This window comes from Typopeltis vanoorti, chromosome 9 (assembly GCF_054136105.1).
Source record: "Typopeltis vanoorti isolate ZY-2024b chromosome 9, IOZ_Tvanoo_1.0, whole genome shotgun sequence".
Taxonomy (NCBI): domain Eukaryota; kingdom Metazoa; phylum Arthropoda; class Arachnida; order Uropygi; family Thelyphonidae; genus Typopeltis; species Typopeltis vanoorti.
The window spans coordinates 57,885,772-57,905,694 of record NC_143557.1 but is presented as its reverse complement, the minus strand read 5'-3'; the positions used below and the strand labels follow the sequence as shown (position 1 = coordinate 57,905,694).

Sequence of the window (19,923 nt, the reverse complement as noted above, 5' to 3'; positions counted from 1 at the left end):
TGAGTTGCTGGAAAAGTAAACGCGGTCGAGTCTGGTTGAGACTCCGCCTCGCGACAATGTGGTACTGACTCTGCATGGATTATGCTCCCTCCAGATGTCAATGAGGTCGACATTATCACTGCAGAGTTGCAGTTCCCTAGACCCACTGGTACTAGAATTACTGTTACCACCCATCTTGTCATATCATGTGTCTGCGATACAGTTCCATCCCCCCCACGCAATGATATATCGAGCCCCTTAAAAAAGGTTCCAGGGACGTAAAGAACCTACATCGCTGGTGGGTATTGCCAGGGCCATAGACAATGAGGAAGCAAATGGTTCTACCCACAAAAGTCCAGTCTATAGAGATTAGACTTCGTGCGATATCTTTTTTAATTGAAAAACCTGCCTAGAATAGGCTAAAGAACATAGATTCCCCCCCCCCCCCCCTCTTCGCGCAGCGCTATCCAAAACACGAGAAGCTTGGTAAAGAGAAGCCTCTGGTAAAGTTTTCAATGTCCCAGAACTGATAAAAATGCGTCTTCTGCAGAAATAGTAGATAAACCTGATGAAGTCAAAATAGTCTCCAAACAGCGCGCTGTGCAGGATATATCGCAAACCGTTAGTATTCAAGGTGACATCGTGAAAAGCGGAATTGTTAGTCATGTTAAAATTTTTATAGTATGGTAACCCCCGAAACCTTTTACTATTTCAATTAATGTCTAATGTAAGCGTGTTATGTCTTCTTCATGAAGACCTATGCTTGAAGCTGAGATGGAGTTCTTAAATGAGTCTGCTGAGACAGTTGGTATATCGGTTACGGGGAGAGTGGACCATTACCCGTTGACACAGGGATCGACCTGACCTTTCTTGTTGAAAGTGTAAAATACTGGTTCGTCAAACCTGTCGATTGTGGCGAGGAGCCTTTCCATTGCAGCAGATGTTCCCCAGAAGGGGCGGATTATTATTGCTCTCTCCCCTTCACTGAAGGGTTGTTTCTTTGTTTGGTGTATTAGAGGAGGCTGAGGGTTTTGTAAATCGTCACTCGTTTCTTCGGCAGACGATGTAGTTGTGGAGGGATGGGGGAGACAGCTTTTCCTTGCAAATTTCCAATGTAGATCTACCGAATTGTTAGTCATGATGCTGTTGGACTTTGCCATGGTAATTTATAGGATGCCACATGAAAGGAATTTACATAAATTTGAGAATATGGGATTGGAATGCAAACTCTTGACTTGTATAAGTGGGTGGCTGATAAATAGACACCAGAATGCGGAATGTGAATCTACCAGATTGGAGGTGTCCAGTGTGTTTAATCTATACATTAAGGATATTGGGAAGTATATGACAGGAGATTATTATTATTATTACGGCAACTCCAAGGAGTCGAAAGATTCATTGAGGGAGGCCCTAAACGTCATGTCCACACAACTATACGACATTCTCACAGTATCTATCATACCTTGCCTTGAACTCGCTCTCCGTCATAGTACCCACGGCAGACTCTGGCAGCTTATTACACTTATTCACCACTCTCCAAGCAAAAAACCTAGTTCTAACACTGTTGCTAACCACACTCTTGCCCAGTTTCCATGCATGGCCCCTAGTCCTCCCACAACCAGCCCTGTTCTCAAAAATATCTTCTGAATTAATTTTATAGAAACCCTTCAGTAATTTGAATGTCTCAATCATATCTCCCCCTCTTCTGCCTATCAACCAGTTTCTGCAACCCACAAATCTTCAACCTGTTTTCATAAGGTTCGTTCCATAGACCTGCTATCATCTTGGTCACTCGCCTCTGGATCCTCTCCACCTCCTCCACATCAAGAAGAAACCCTGGCGCCCAGATCTGGGCACAGTAGTCTAGATAGGATCTATTCAAGGCTCGATACAGAGGAACAATAACCTGTTTGTATCTGCTTGTTAAAGTATTTTTCAGCATCCAAGTAATTTGATGAGCTGATTTAGACACTTTTGCGATGTGCCCCCTAAACGTCAACTCCCTATCCACCAACACTCCCAAATCCCTGGCCTCGTCAATCTCCTGGAGTTCGGTTCCACCAATGTGATATACTGCTGCTAATCTTTTCACCCCAAAATGCATAACCTTACACTTTGCCACATTAAATTGACATCCATTCTCCTTAGCCCAGTCCTCCAGTCTATTCAAATCATCCTGTAAAATTTTGACATCATGTGCATTCACTACTGCCCTACCCAACTTTTCATCATCAGCAAACAAATGAACAGTTCCTCTCAGATCCTTTCCTATATCGTTAATGAACAAATTGAACAGTAGTGGTCCAAGAACAGAACCCTGCGGCACACCACTAGTCACAAGCCGTCTTTTGAACTATACTCCTGAATAAACTATTCTCTGATATCTCTCCGTCAACCACCCTCCTATCCATCCATCCCCATATGCTGCAGTTTACTGATTAGAATTCCATGTGACATTCTGTCAAAGGCCTTAGCAAGGTCCAGTAGAATCACTGTAAACCCATTACCCTTATCCAGTTCAGTCGTCACTGTGTTATAAAACGTGAGCAAGTTACTGAGGCATGATTTACTCTTCACGAAACCATTCTGTCCCCCATACAGTATCCCATTTTCATCTATCCATTTCTGTATTTTTCTCTTGACTACTTTCTCCAAGACTTGACAACGACTCCTGATATGCTGATCGGTCGGTAATTTGCAACAGCAGTCTTGGAACCTCCTTTATGCAGTGAACTATTTTCCCCTCTTTCCACCCCCTCGCGACTAACCCAGACCTGAGACTCAAATTAAAGAAAATGGTCAAGGGCACTGATAATTCTTTAGCCGCTTCACGTAAGACCCGAGTTGGTATACCATCCAATCCCACAGATGTATTCACATTAAGGTTTTGTAATATACTATTCACCTCTATTTCATTCACCTCAATTCCCGTATAATCTATTGGTTCCTTCATTCCTGCAATATCGCCACCTGGATGATATACTCTTGCAAAGTGCTCGCTCACCTCCCTACCATCGGCATTCTTTAAAATCAATCTGTCGTATACATGTTTTCTTTTACTTGCAACATATCGAAAAAACTGTTTGGGATTCTCTTTAGCTTGCGTGGCTAATTTTCTTTCATAATCCGCTTTTGCTTTTCTTACCACACTCGCTACCCTTCTGGCCTGCGCTTTATCCTTAAATTCCCTCCACAGTTGTTTCTTTTTTTTTTTTTTTTTTTTTGCAGCTCAAGCTTAATGGTGTTATTCATCCATTTAACCCCTACTTGATTTATTATTCGCACTCTAGGTACACAGTCAGCCATAACCTCCTTCAAACGCTCCTTTACAGTTTTACATAGCACTGAACCAAACCATCTCCTAAGCTTGTCATACTTGCCAGCCCGGTAATTCCACATATACCCTGTCTTAATCGAAAATTCCACACCTTTAGCCACCTCCCAGTCAAGACCTTATGATCACTCTCACCAATAGGTGGCAACATGGTCATATTCATTACAGTCAAATTCTCAGATGCAATTATTAGGTCAAACACTTTCGAACCCCTAGTATATTCCATTACATGCTGTCTCAGGTAGTTATCCCTTAATAACTGCATACCAATTCCTTCTTCCCATGTGTCCTCTCCTCCTTCCAATCAATGTTACCATAGTTGAAATCCCCCATAATAATTACCCTCCTTCCACTCATTTCTTCTATTTGCTTATGCATACTATCTCCACCTGGTCACCTGGTCTATAGCAGAACCCAACTATGTGTTTTGTTCTGCCAGTCTCAATCTCACACAAAAGAGCTCATTTGGGGCTCTTTTCACTACCCTGCAATACAACTTCACTTCTCCTTGGCTGCAGTTCATCAGCTATCATCAATAACACCCCCCCCCCTTTTATTCTCTCTGTCCCTCCTAAACACACTATAACCTACACAGTCTATCCCACTAACTATATCATCTTCTGTCAGCCATGTCTCACTAAGGCCAGAAACCTGTGGCCAGGAAGAGCCAATCAAGTCCAAAAATTCTCCCTTCTTGTTCCTAATACTCCTGGCATTGGTATACATGACGTGCAGAAGCCCGTTAGTCCCACCCATATCTTGATGCCTTATACTAACTGTCCCATTCTGATTTTTTTGTCCTTCGTACTAGCTAGGGTATATTATACATATTCTTACACTGACTGCCTCACTGATGTGTGCATATCAACTGAGTTCAATTGTTTTCTGATTATGCGAAGATAGGCAGGGCAATCAGCAATATTACTGATACACAAAGCTTACAAAATGATTTGAATAAGATGGAACAGTAAGGAAATGATAACAGCACTCCCTTAAATGAGCCCTTGACTCCCTGGAGATCTTACTAATATTTACTTTTTTAAGAAGACAGAGGATGTGCGTGACCTATGATGGCATTGGTCGAATCAAATTTTAGTCTAACGTCACTGTGAGAACACAGATCCTAAGGAATAAATCCTGCGTGTGTAGTTTTTATAAGCCATTAATATAATAATTAATATCAGTAAAGAGCCTCTTAAAGTTCATAAACATTTAACTTTATCAGAACTGTTGTGATCATTGTATGATTTAATGATGTCTTATAACATAACACTTGCAAGTAATATTGCTGATATGTGAAACTGTTTTGCTATAGTTATATAAATTATAGCCTTAGCCTGCTGGTTAAGGTGCCCTCTCCATACAACAAAGTGAAGAATCGAATTTAATATAGACAATACGTCGCCATTTATGTTATATATCAAATATCAAATAACATAACACACTCAGGCTCATTCAATTATTTTCATTTTCAGTTATTTGTTTAGAAAAAAATAAATGGTGTTGGAATAATATTTTAATTATTTATTTGTTCCACTTTTTATTACATTGCTTTGTTTCAATCATTTAATAAGAATTATTTTATGTATATTAAAATAAAATGGTTGTTATCATTGCAATAAAATTGTAATTACCATACCGTAAGAAAAGCGATTAAATTACTAACCTAAGAAACGTGAAAACAGAAATTAAACTAATAAAAATAAACTAAAATCAATTATAAACAAAATAAAGCCAATTAAACAAAATAGATTAAAGCTATCCAATTAAGAATAATTAAACTTTTTAAATAAAACGATTAAAGATATTTAATTTAATTACAAAAAGAACAACGATGCTCTCTTACACCATAATTTTTTTTTCTTATTGAAATTATTTCAAATTCTCCATCACATGCATGTATATTTATGGATGATGGGACTTGGAGAATCGACCGTGAGATGCGGTGATTGATTTTATTTTATATGAGATGCCCATATATATATATATATATATATATATATATATATATATTTTATATATATATATATATTTTATATGAGATGCCCATATATATATATATATATATATATATATATATATATATATTTTATATGAGATGCCCATATATATATATATATATATATATATATATATATATATATATATATATGTTATGGCAATGCTGAATATATATATATATATATATATATATATATGTTATGGCAATGCTGAACCAATGAAGTTTAACTGAGGTTCGGCTGTTGCTGTTATCCTGGGTTAATGAGTTCGCTCTCTTAGGTTTTGCCCTAAGGGAGCACTTTGAGTCTCCGGGGAAAGTGTTCTCCGGCACGGCCCGCTGAGGGGTACTTGCCGGTGAATTATTTTCCTCGGAATGTGAGCGGTTCTGCTCGGTACTCGAGTTTCACTGAGTAGAACCAACGCTGAGATTTAGACGGTCTTTCGCCCACGAATGAGTGGCCTAGAGATCGTCCGATATTTTTGAGATTATCACCTTTACTTACACATACGGTGATTAATTTTTATGGATTAGGTGACTAGGTCACCATCCCCTAGTTGAAGGCATTATTGCGTATACGTATACGCACGTTTGTAGATGTAGATAGATTGCTTTTTGGGCATTTTAGTGATAATTAAAAAACTTAATTTTTTATAAACAAAGTGAACAAACAGAACCAATTCAAACAAAAGAACTTTGAGTAAGTGAATTGTTTTTCACTATAAACGAACAATATTCTAGCAAATAAAATTTATATTCAAACAAAGAAATATTATGGAGAATAGATGCAATATAGCAAATGATTTCGAAATTCAATATACTTTGCACAAATACAATCAGGATCAGAATATAGAAATTAATATTTATAGCTCTCACCGAAATAGGTATTTTATGTCTGTAAAAGGGTGCGTTCACGGGGCCGGTTTGTCTGTTCTGATAGACGAATAATCCGATTGAATTGGAAGGTTTACTCACTCCGTAGATTGGTTTCGAACTCGGGTCTTTTCAACCAAAGGGCTCGTCTGAGCTGCGGAGTCCTCACAAAAGGTTATTTGAAATTTATTCAGAGTATCTGTTGAAAGTCTGTCAACCACAGACGTTTTGGTAATTTATTTATATATGATAACAAGATATGATGAAATCTTCTTTCACTACGCGTTATTCCCGCTTCCTATGCAGGGTCCGCTTGTTACTTAGATGCGACTACTTGTTAGTACCACCCCAACCGACCTGTCGCCTAGTGTGCCGCTGGGGGAATATATTTTTGGCTGTAGAAGCGTATGTTCAAAGGGCCGTTTGCCTGCTTGCGGGATGAAAAACTCCAGATAAATTGGCGGGAAAAACCCTACTCCCCACGCCCAAGACCTGCTAACTTGGCTATGCCTGAGGAAGATCCTCAAATTCCTCACGTCCTCGACGGGAATCGAACCTGGGACACTCCTTCCTCAGGCATATGGTTGCGAAGCGCACAGCCACTAGGCTAACCGCGCGGACATATGATCAAATATCATGCCTAATTGGGTATCACCTGGTAAAACAAGGCCATGATGTTTGCTTCAAAGAAATCAGCCGAACGGTGAAAGGGCAACTAGTGGGAGAAACTCAGTCTGAAAAGAATTGAAGACAGGCACCATCGACATAAGAGGAATCGATGGAAAAGAGGTGGAACCATGGAAATACCACGAAGACACTGAGACGAAAATGAACAACAAGGGCATTAAGGGGTTGAAGGAAAATTCAATGAGCAAGGTGAGTAAACAATCGACAACGAGACTCATCTGTGTCTATGGTCCCATAGGGACAATAACAAAGGCCTAAATTCTAGTAGCGAAGAAATAGAAGTCATTATAGATGTTATCTGAAATAAAAGAGGAAAAGCTGGTTCTTGTTGTTCCACATATTTAAAGATTAGGAAACTATGCAGAAGAAGAGCAAAACTAATTCTAATGGCGAGAACTTCTCTCTTCAGAATGTGGGATACGCATTAACAATGTTCATTTTCAACACGGAGTGAACACACGTGACATAAGAAATTCTTATTGACTAAGTTATTGTTCGAAGCGACATCTAGTGCTGATTCGGAATACAAGACCAGACACGGGATTTGGAACAAGAAGAGGTCACATTTGAGCGGAATAAAAATATAAATATCGGTTTGAGCTGCTTTCAGTGGTCAACTATAGAATCAAATAATAAATATTATTGGGAAAAAAAGTATAAAAGAGCATTAACAATAAACCCTTGGAGACTTAGTGGTATACTCCGAAGAAAACTTATTAGCAGCTAGAAAAGTGTGTGCCAAGAAAGAGCTGTTCAATGTTCAATCTTGCAACGCCTATTGCAAGATATAACGTCCCTAAGTGGGAAGTTATATCTTGCAATAGGCATTTATACACAATCAGTAGTTAGAATTAAAGCAAATAAATGAAGGATCGATGTACAATATAAACTGAAAGAAAAAAAATTGCAAACTTTCTCCACTGTTATTCATCATCTATTATAAATAGCATTATGAAATGAATTGGTATTACACTATTAATGTATTAATCTGTACTTTCTATAGACATTGTTATACTCCTAAATAAATCCAATAAGGGTCTTCTGGACTCATTAATGACACAAACTAGCTACTCTAACAATTTCATATGAAAATCAGCAATAAAAAATACAAAAGCTGTGAAAAATAGGCAGAAACATTTCAGCTACTTAGGCACGATTTTTACTGAAGATGGGAAATTAAATATGGAAATAGACACAGAATCAGCAAAGCTGGTATGGTGGGAAGTCAATTGAATAAATTCATATGTAATAAGAGAGAAATTAGCCATAACACCAAACTAGCAGTATACAAGACAGTGTTCAAACTAGTTTTAATTTATGGATCTGAGAGCTGGGTCAGAAGTAAAACACTTGACCAAAGACTAGAGACCACAGATAAGCATGTCCTGAGAAAGATTAGGGGCATTAACAGATGGCATCAATGGCAATATCATATTAAAAATGAGGATATTAGGAAAGAACTTGACTTTGTCAGCATCCAGGAATGCGTTAGCAGAGCTAATCTCAGGTGGTATGGTCACTTAAACAAAATGGGCGAAGAATGATTAGCAAAACAAGTGTTCTTTGCCGGTTGGCAGGAAAACGACCCAGAGGAAGACCAAGATATAGGTGGATTGATACGGTACAAAGTGCCTTAGATGATAGAAATATAAGTTGGTTGAAGTACTGCAGGTCTGATAAATAAATCTGTTGCATTTCGGAGTTATTCGAATAAATTCGAAACAAATATCTTATTATAAGTATTAAAATTCTAACATGAAACAAATAATGTTAACACAATGGATTGGTGTGTAATGTTAACGATAGATGGCAGCACGTTATCAAGTGTGTTATGTATTTCGCATGAGGGAAGAAAGGTATTAAAATTTTATGAAGGGGTTAAAAAATCTCTACATACAATTTAAATCAAGGAAACATTTCATTTGCATTTATTAATGTTGAAAAATAATTGATAATTAATTAAGTAAATTAGAAATTTCGACAAACACTTAACTATATTAATGTATTAATCTTTTCCAATCACATCAAATTGAATGAATTACCTTCGTCTAAATATAAATTAAGTTAATTTGATTATATGGTGAATATAAATATACGTAGTAATAAATATTTAAATTATCGTTTTAAAAACCATCTATCTCTGTAAGTATATTCCCAGAAATAACATGAAACAATTATTAATTAATACTTTTAATTTGACCATATTAAAGAATAAATACTTAAAGGCAATTTTGGAAAAATGAAAGAAAACACGTGACAAAATTTAAAGCAGCGTTTTTGATAGTGCTGCCATCTGCCGGGAGATGAGGAAACATTCATGAAATTGATTAAAAAAAAAGTTATTGCTCTGTTTTTTCTAATATAGTGTGGTTAAGACAGTACGGAAGTCAAAATCAAAAATATTTACAGTCATATAATAATCATAATACTAATCGATTATCTCTTACCTTTATCGAAATAACCCCTCTGTCTTCCAAATAGTACCCGTTTAGTTTTTCCAAAATTTTCTTGCAGGCCAGACTACAGTGAATTTTTAGAGCTAAAAAAGAGCAAATATATTTATATAAAATTATTAAAATATGATAGATTGCGTTAAAGCTATGCATATTAATAAAAAGAATTTCTAAACATACACTTGAGACAGCAGTCTTATTCATAAACAAAAAAAAAGCGATTCTAGTTTAGCTCAAGTTTATGAGCTAAGTGTTCTGCCCGAGTGGGTGTGAGTTATAGATCCTCATTAGGAATTAGGATGGCCTTGGGTCTCCTGTATTTGGAGAAATCTGATTCATTGTAATTTGCTGTTTGTTGTATTAGTTCATTTGGATGTGAAGACGATGTTGAGAAGAAATTTACTGCTGAAGATTGCAGGAAAGAGTAGATATAAGGGATATTTGTGTCCCGATGAAATTGAACATTTCTGATGTATCATGGCGCATTTAAAATCATGCGTAGGCTTTTGTTTTGCACTCTCTGCAGTTTGAGAATATTTGTACTTGAGGTGTGGCTCCAGGCTGGGAACGCATAAGGAATAATGGGACTAATCATCAACTTATAAAGGAGCAGTTTTATTTTGGTATCCAGCTTGCTATTCCTATTGATGAGAGGGTAAAGCTGTGCAATGATTTTTGATGCCTTCGTACATGAGGCTTTTATGTGTAGACTGAAGGTTAGTTTTCTGTCCAGCAGTACACCCAGATATTTGGCTTCTGCTTTGCAGGGAATCTTGATATTAAATAGGAAGATGTCGTCTTTGGGAGATATTGAGTTTTTAGTGAAGAGCATGACGATATTTTTCTGAGGGTTTACTTGCAATCTCCATTCCGAGAACCAGTGCTCTAATCTCTGCAGGTTTTCTTGCAGTTTCTTGGTGAAATGGTGCGGTTTAATAGATCTGGCTAGTATAGCCGTGTCTTCCGCGTAGAGGGGCAATGATAGATAACATTGGATTGTGCGGTATGTCCGCCATGTAAATCGAGAAAAGTATCGATGCCAGGAGAGACCCTTGAGGCACTCCTGCCAAGATTCGTCGCTGAGTAGATAATATATCATTCAGTTTGACTTGCATTCGTCTGCCACTTAGAAATGATTTTATAATGTGGACTAGATCCAATGGAATGCTGGCTAAAATCAGCTTGTATAGTAGTCCAAAGTGCCATAGCTTGTCAAAAGCCTTTTCTAAGTCAAGAAAAACTGCTCCAGTGTATTGTGCCAATTGTAGCTTGTGGTAATGAACTCAATTAGTCTATGGATTTGTTGAGTGGTGCTGTGAAAGCCAAACTGTTCTGTAGGAAGGATATTTAACTTGTTTACAGAAACTTGAATTCTGGAAAGGATAACTTTTTCTGCAATTTTGCCCAAATTAGAAATCAGACTAATGGGACGATAACTTTGAGGCTGCTGTGGATCCTTGCCAGGCTTATAAATAGGAACCACGTCTGCCAACGTCCATGAAGAGGGAAAGTACTCGAATCTGAACATGGCCTTTATTATTGTTGTAAGATGTACAATGGCCTTTACGGGTCGCAGTTTAATAACTTTATTGGGTATGCCGTCAGACCCAGGAGCTTTTTTATTCTTTAAATTCTGTATTATGTCATAAATTTCAGCTGGAGAAGTAGGTGTGAGTTGACTGGTACATGTATCAGACCGTTTTAATACGTATCTGACGGAGCGGTGAATTTTATATGAAGGGATGCATTGTTTTTCTAAATGTTTAACTATAGTTTCGACTTTTTCTGCATGATGAACAATGCCTAGATCAGATTTAAGAGGGGAAAGAGATTTATTTTTGTTTTTGATATTTCTCAGCAGCTTCCAGATGGTTTGATCACCAGGTGATATGTAAGCTAATTTGTCTTCCCATAGTTTGTTTCTGTGGGCTTTAAGTGCATCTCTCACAACACTATTAAATTAGTTGAGAAACGTTTTGTCTTGGGGTGTTGACACATAACACGTCCATAAAGATACCATAACACGTCCCTGGTGTTATGGTATCTTTTTCTTGCCTTATTTATTTCCCTGATTAAGTTCATGATATCTTCTGGAAGTCGTTTAGGCTTAGAAGCAGTTGAATTTGAGGTGATAGATGATAAGGCTGCGTTAATTTGATGAGTAAGTTTATTGACTGCAGATTCGACTTGGAATTAATATGAGGAACAGGGCCAATGCAGTTTCGGAGCATTTTGGATAATTTTTCCTAAAGTATGAAGGTGTGAGGCGAAGGGGACAGTCCCTTCTGATTACCCAGTTGGAGCAGGATAGGGTTGTGGTCTGAGGATAACTCGTTCAATGATTCCAGGTTGTACTGTAATTTAACATTCTGGTGGACAACTATATCCAAGACGTCCGAGAAACAAATCGGACTGTGATGAGTTGGTACTGAGGGACTAGCCACACTGCGCAATTGGAACTTGAGTAGTTAAATAAGATGCGGCCATTCTTATTAATTGACTTACTGCTCCAGGCATGATGTTTTGCGTTTAAGTCTCCGGCGATAATGACCGGCACTTTAACTCCGAGGATGGCATCCAGATCTGAGGTCAGCAATGTGTTGGATGGTGGGTTGAAGACAGCGTAGATTTTTAGGTTTCCGACAGAGTTAGTGATGACATTAATACCTGTGATTTCAAGATTAGTGTGTAGGGTTGGGTACAGAATGATGGTTGATGTACATTTTGATGAGGATGGCTGTACCATCGCCTTTATATTCGAGTCTGTCATTCCTATAAAGCTGGTATCCTCTGATTTTGGGGTTGTCCGCAGGTCTCAGGTGAGTTCATTAATTAATAATATATCAAGATTATATCTATCATTGAATTCTTGTATTTCTAGTGTTTTGTTTTTGAGACCGTTTGCATTCCATGCAATAAATTTTAGAGAATCTGGAGTCAGTTTTTTCTTATACATCAGAGAGTGCAGATAAAATGGAGTGGGTTTGCTGTAAAAACGTTTGTTGTGCTTAGTGATGGATTTGAGTTACTGAAATCCTGCAACATATTTGCAAGAGAAGAGGTGATGATGGCTGTTATATTTGAGCGTGGATTAGGCAGATTCTGGTCATGGACTGTCTTTTTGGAGCGGCCACGTCCGCATATGTCCTTGTTTAATGATGAGGGTTCATCTTCTTGGGGGTGCTCAGTTAATGGGGGGTGAGCACCTGTCTCCCTGTTCGAACTAGTGGGAGACTGATGAGCTTGAGTTTCTGGAGCTCTCGTTTTAGATAATGAGGTAGATTGACTGATTAACTCAGTCTGCCTGTTTTTGGGGATAGTAAATACACCATCTGCAGTTAGCAGGGTGAGGGCCGCCGCAGTTACCGTACTTAGCCTGGGTGGTTTTTGGTTTGGCGCAGGTATGTGTGGGGTGGATCTTATCACATTTTAAGCATCTGTACTGAACTTTGCACAACTTCCTGGCATGGCTAAATTTTTGGCACCTGTGGCACCGCCCAGAAGAAGCTCTCTTTAGTGGTTCTGGCGAGATTTTAAGCACACAGATTGATTTCAAGTTGTATATGTTTTTATAAATATTATGGATCTCCACATGAACTAGAGGCATAGGGGTCTTATTTGATCTATACATTCTGATGACCTTTATAGGAGGTAGATCCAGTAAGTTGAAGTCAGTAGCTATTTCATCTGGGTCGATGTCTTCGGATACTCTCGGAGCACCACTTTCCTTTTTTTTTCCGAGGTAAGTAAGAAGGTATGATACTGAATACCTCTGGCGTCCATTTCCTTTGTTAAGTTCCTGTAGTTTGTCACCGTAGCAGGCTGAATTTTGATGCCCTCGTCTATGTTTTTTGGCAGTGGAATAGTTTATCTGCAGGTTAGCCATGATGGTTCTCAAGACTTTTCCCTTAGGATGAGTGGGGGCACCTTTTCATTGGGGGAGGCAGAGAAGTCCGAATTGGGAGCATCTTCATCCATGCGAATATCATTTGTTGGCTCTGAGGCGAGAGTTTTGCGCTTCTTGCGTCTTTTCATGATCAGAGGCGGAGACCACTAGATTAAGTTTTCCTCAATCCTTTGAGGAGTGTCTTCATTTTCATCACCGTCAGCCCCGGCCAAGGAATAGAAATTTAGGAAGCCGGTCATTCAAGCTCGAATTTTTGAAGAAGCTTCTTTATAAAGCTGAATGCTAGCCCTTCATCGAGCGAGTCTATGATGGCATCAATATCTGACACGTTCACCTTGATTGATTTGCGTATAAACGCAAGTCAATCCTGCAAGACTAGGGACCTGCTAGCAATAGTTCTGTAGTCTGAGATATTCTACTAGCAAAGTTTGTGAGAAAGAGTTAATGGGTGTTGTGGGAAGAAGCCGTGAAGTTGCTTGGCTCAGCTCGAATCGCCGACCTCCCTAAGAACCATACATCCACCACTGGTCCCGATATGAGGACTACGCGGCCATTGACCTCATGCACGTTTCTTGCAGAGGGGAGACAGTAGGAATTCTGGCAGGGCTAGAGCCAGTGCAACGCAAGATTCACGGAATGCCTCCGTAAGTGGTGAAGTACAACCTAAAGAAGCGCAGGGACTAGCAGTAGAAAATAAGCACGTCCGTCAAACATAATCAATCATCCACCCGTAAACCAAATTCAAAACTGAAATTGAATTTAAACAAAACACGCATTTGATGACTAATCCTCCCGTATGTAGAAGATGAATTTCATTACCTGGTGTAAGAATAATACTGCAAATATTATAAGTTTGAATTTAAAAATTTTAAAAGTTTTTAAAAAATAGAAAAATAAATAATTAATCAAATGAAATAATATAAAAATAAGAAAATTTAAAAAATAAAAAGAATCCGTAGCCTTGCATTTCTATTGCACTATTTACTTTATAACTTTTCTTGAGTAGAAGCAACATAAGAACTTGTATGTTAATGAAAAAAAATAATAAACTAATAATTATGTAACTCATTGCAGGTTCGAAATATTATAACGACTGTTGGTCGTTATTTAATAACATAAAAATATTTTTTTTTTATTTGATAAGATAGCTTATGCAATATCGGCAACTAATATCTTCATAAAAATTAAGATATTAGAAGGCAGTCAGGTATTTGTAGTCTAAATGAAAACATCACAGAATATAGAAAGAATATTTATTATTAGAGGATAGAATGAATCTGGAACAGGAAAATGACTAAATTCTTGATCAGAAGAAGAAATATAACACTAGATGGCAGCACAATTCACAATTTATGGCAAGCTAAATACAATTTAAATATTTAAATATTTTGCTTCCTTCGTTTATATTTACAATTTCATTGTTAGATTTAACTTAGATTAACAGGTGAAAGAATGTCTGGACAGACATTCTACTTACGTAATCCTGTAGATTCCATTCTTGAGGCTGTGTTTACAGTATCTCCGAACAGACAGTACCGTGGCATCTTTTGTCCCACAACTCCAGCACATACGGGACCTGTAAGTAAACTGGAAACGTAAATATTTGATACTAAAGATTTTTGGGTTTCACATACTACCGTTATTTTACCAAAAAAAGTAATCTCAAAAGCAAGTTGTATTTATTTCATTTGAAATAAATTTATAGACAAATTCTGTTTTAATTTTATGAGAGTTTTATTTACATTTTGGACTTGGTGTTTATAGTTTTACACACCTTTTATTAATTTACATAGTCTTACAATATATTTTAAGAATGTAACTATTCTTTGTGTGGGAAGGGAGGGTAATGGATGGCAATGTTGTAGCCAATGAAGTTCTAACCGAGGCTCGGCTATTGCTATATTGCTATATTGCTATTACCCTCCTAACACCTTATCCCTACACTGTCCTCTACAGATAACGGGGAAGATGAAAAGCATTCTTGCTTCGCCCCTTTAAGCCAGTCCTTATAAGGATATAAGGACTTCTTTGTGTGGGAATCAATCGACCGTGAAATGCGGTGATGATTGATTCATTCAATCCAATATCCTTGGAGGGTAATGGATGGCAATGCTGTAGTCAATGAAATTCTAACTGAGGTTCGGCTATTGCTGTTACCCTCCTGCCATGATCAGAGCTTTAATTGCTCAATAACACCTTATTATACCTACACTGTCCTCTACAGATAACGGGGAAGATGAAGAGCATTCTTGCTTCGCCCCTTTAAGCCAGTCCTTATAAGGACAATTCTTTGTGTGGTGCATTACCCTTGGAGGATAATGGATTGGTGCTTTACCCTTGGAGAACTATATATATATAAGGACTATAAGGATTCTTTGTGTGAGCATCCGGTGTTCGAATGGAGATGCGTGATTAATAACCCTTGGAGGGTAATGGATGGCAATGCTGTAGCCAATGAAGTTCTAACTGAGGCTCGGCTATTGCTGTTACCCTCCTGCTATGATCAGAGCTTTAATAGCTCAATAACACCTTATCCCTACACTGTCCTCTACAGATAACGGGGAAGATGAAAAGCATTCTTGCTTCGTCCGTTTAAGCCAGTCCTTATAAGGACTATTCTTTGTGTGTCGTCTCCAGGACACCATCACAAAGCTAAAGAAATGGTTCTCGGACTGGAGGATACAAGTAAACCCCGTCAAATGCTCAGCTATACTATTTAACAGACGCAAAGCCTTCTTCCAAGATGACATTCAACTCCTCGGAAAAAAGATACCATGGCAGACAGAAACCAAATACCTCGGAGTACAGCTAGACAAAAAGCTAAATTTCAACAGCCACATCAAGCTCGTAGGCACAAAGACATCCAGAACCATAGCCCAACTCTTTCCCCTGATCAACCGCAACAGCAAATTGGATACACGCAACAAGCTGTTACTATATCAGATGGTGGTACGACCAGTAATCACATATGCATCCCCAGCATGGAGTCACACATCCAAATCTAACATCCTGAAACTACAGAGGATACAAAACAAATGCCTGCGAATGATCTTGGACGCCCCATGGTTCGTCAGAAACACGCAGATCCACAGAAAAACCGGAACCCCAGACATCCATTCTCTCCTTCATGACCATGTGACTATCACAAACATAAAAGACCCAAGGCAATCCTGCTCTCATCAGAATAGCGCTAACTCCATAGTTCACAAAGTGCGAGCATAAGGCTCACCCCCCACCCCCATCAATCTTCTGGACACAGACAAAGGGGAAAACAAAAAGCATTTTATGCTTCACCCAGCAACACGTTGTTGTATTCTTTGTGTTTAAAAAACATTTAAAGAGTATTATACTGGGAAAAAATACGCCTGAATTTTGGTTTGAAATCTAGTAAAAAAAATATATATAATAAGGAATACAAATGAAAATTGTTTAAAAAACAGTTTATTAGTTGCTCGATAATTCAATGGAAGTGAAGATCCTTGCTCCACATATCTCGCTTTTCTGAAGGCCTTAATTATAATTAACATGAATGAAATTAAGACAATTCAGAAAGCTTCAAAAATGTTCATATTAATCCAAGGAGGAATATTTATTGATTGCTATAGCGATCAATAAATTTATTGTTCGATTTATCTATAGTCTCAATATTATTTACAGACGACAAGTTTTGTACAGCGTCAATATTTGATAATTTTTTTAAAATTTATTGTTGTTTTGTTAATTTTTTTGCTCATACAGATATTTTATTTTCTAATAACTATTCTAATAAATATAATAAAGCTATCATTAAACTGAAAAAAAGACCTTTTTTATTAGTAAAGAAAATAACTGTATGAACTATGCCCGAATTTTATTTTCTTTTATTTTTCAATATTATTATCAATAAGATAGCCTTACTAAAATCTCACACGCTGTGAATCCAAGGCTATGTACAGCCTTGAATGCCCTAAGTAACTTATTTAAATGAAATAAAGATTTAATAATACCGTTATCAAATAATCACCGCTGAAAGCAGGCAAGGTCTGCACAATGACACCTCAATTACTCGTATATAACATTGAAATAAATACTTGACACAGAGAAAGATACGATGCCAATAAACAAGAAACAAATCACATCACAAACAAAATAAATATATTAGGTTTTATATTTCTGAGGGTTTTCCCTATGTTACACTTTTTTATTATATTATTATTATTCACTCACTAAACAAACTGCTTGGTTGAAAAATCTTCCGATTTGTCCATTACACATAACGTGGCAAGCATCCCTACACCACCAACGAAATCAAAGTCCTAACCTACACTCACATACAATTTTTATTTCGTACAGGAATGAGAGGAATGTCCAGATCGAAATATTAAATATTTGAAGATATCATCGCCTCAGGAATAACACGACCAAGGAAGTCGCTTACTGGGGACGGCTCTGTATTTGCTTCGATCAATATTTCATATAAAGAAAACTTATATGGAGGGTTTATTTCGCTGACTTAGACAAACACACGCCACCTTGCTAGTTAATACTTCCTGCGATGATCAGGATCTTTTTAATGTCTTGATGATGCATTTTTTTTCGAAGTATGAATTTATCAGAATTTTATTCTTATGGATTTTCAGACATTTCAATTTTGAAAGAAATCTTCTTCGGAAAAACAAAACTTTATGTAAACTGGTTGTTTATACATCACTCTTTGATATTTACTTGGCTAATACAGAGTAAGCCAGGGTGTTCCAGTTTGGATAGTAATTTAGTAACAATCTCGGTAGCCGAAGGCTAATTTTTAAGTGAAATTTCCGCCTAGGTCTGAAGTGACTAAAAATTTCAGTCTGAGGTTTGCTATTGTTATATAACTTGGGAGGAGATCTCCACATACCCTTTAAAGAATGCGGAGAGCCGAGTGGAACATGTAATCTAACTTCCAATCCTCATCTTCACGTGATGCGACCCATCCGTGGGGTATCCACTGGATATTGCACAAACGAGGATGGGGCGTGATTTAGGACTTAGCCGACCAAAATTTATTCTTTATTGGCTTAAACAATAAATAAGCATGATGATATAGCAGGACGACGTCATACGGAAAAGTAGTCGAACAAGGGTAGTAAGAGCTAGGGAAGTACCATGTGGACATAATTAGCATTACTGAGACAAATGACTAAAAGAGGCAAGTTCTTGCTAAATAATAAATGTAAGATGTTATAGTCAGGTAAAAGTGATTGATGAAAGGAGTAGACTGATTCAGCGAGGGATGCATGTAGTCAGGTTATTTTCAAAGATTAAAAACTTCTAACTTCATAATGGATACATTATGAAGTTAAAGGGGCAGTTCTGCAAAGAAGACGAAAGCATATACTAGCAAGCAGGGGAGATGCCACAAGCGAAAATGGAGAAAAAAATTTAAGAAATGCAAACAATGCGCTAAGGTAGCTAAACGAAAGTCATGAGAAGACTTTGATGACAAAATGTTAGAAAAGCTATTGAAAAGCTTACAAATGGAGGAAGGAGTATGCCATCATCAGTACATATAATACTTGAGGTATGAAAAGTAATAAAAACCTAAAATGTGCAAAGGGAGCTGGCGTAAATAATGTTTGACCGGAAATGCTCAATTATTGTTTATTAGTATCTGAAACGTCCAGAGAGTCAAGGACTCATCGAAGGAGGCTCTCTACATCACCCAAACCATCTGTCATACCTTCTCTTAAACTCATTCTCGCTAGATGCATCACCACGTCAACTGTTCCACTCACTCACTGCTCTGTGAGAGAAAAATCTAGTTCACTCCACTGTCTTAACCACACACAACGATAGCTTCCATGGATTCCCCGTTGTTCTCTCTCCATCTTTAATATAATGAGAATTTATCAGACGATATCCAATAGCATCCATTCAGAAGTTTATAAATCTTTGCAGTACACTCCTTTTTCTCCTTCCTACCAGTGTCTGCAGTCCACATCCTCTTTCTACGTTATCTATATTCCACAATTCGGTTTTAACTATCCTCTTCTTCTATATACTTTTTTCACAGCTTCTTTATTCCCCTCTGAAATCAGGAAACCAAATTTGCGCACAGTAGTCCGGGTGCGAAGAAGCAAAACTACTTCCTTAGCCGTACATGTCAGAGTTCGTTCCAACATGCGCAATTATCCTCTGAGTTGCATTTGCAGATTTTTCTTGTGAGCCTTGAACTTCAATTTCCTATCTACCATAAATTCAAGACCTCAGACGACTCAGCTTCTTGTAAAATAATCAGCCAATATAATATAATATGCTATTGGAAATCTCATCAATCTTAACTGCTCTTGTGAAAGCTAAATGTTTTTACAGTTTCTACAATGCATAATTCAGATAGTGTAGTCAAAGAGTTGAATTCAGAATGATTAAAGTAGAACTCTCATGATACCCATCTATGAAACTTGACAATTATGAACACAGAACTGAAGCAATTAACATTTGTCCACCGTTCTAGCTTATTGAACTTGTTCTGTAAATGCCGAATATCAGTTAGCATCATCAGCAAACGATTGAACATCCTCCGTCAAGTCTTTCTCAATATTATTAATGCACAGATTGAACAGCAACATGCAAGAACTGATTCCTTGTTTTTGGCAGGCAAGGTGTGTAAGAGTGACAATGTTATGTAACTGTGTTAATAATGAGAACGGGCGTCATCATGGAAATGACTACG

At 37.6% G+C, this 19,923-nt stretch overlaps 1 protein-coding gene across 1 annotated transcript in view; it reads right to left on the bottom strand.

Annotated features, from left to right (window-relative positions):
* Nucleotides 1-19,923, bottom strand: part of LOC150103068 (guanylate cyclase 32E-like) — a 188,015-nt gene that overhangs the window by 21,484 nt on the left and 146,608 nt on the right. Inside the window, exons 19-20 of the mRNA XM_090398083.1 lie at nucleotides 14,710-14,808; nucleotides 9,320-9,411 (exon numbers count right to left, since the gene is read on the bottom strand). Of these exons, the coding sequence (XP_090254209.1) occupies nucleotides 9,320-9,411; nucleotides 14,710-14,808 (191 nt within the window). The remainder of the gene's footprint in view (nucleotides 1-9,319; nucleotides 9,412-14,709; nucleotides 14,809-19,923) is intronic.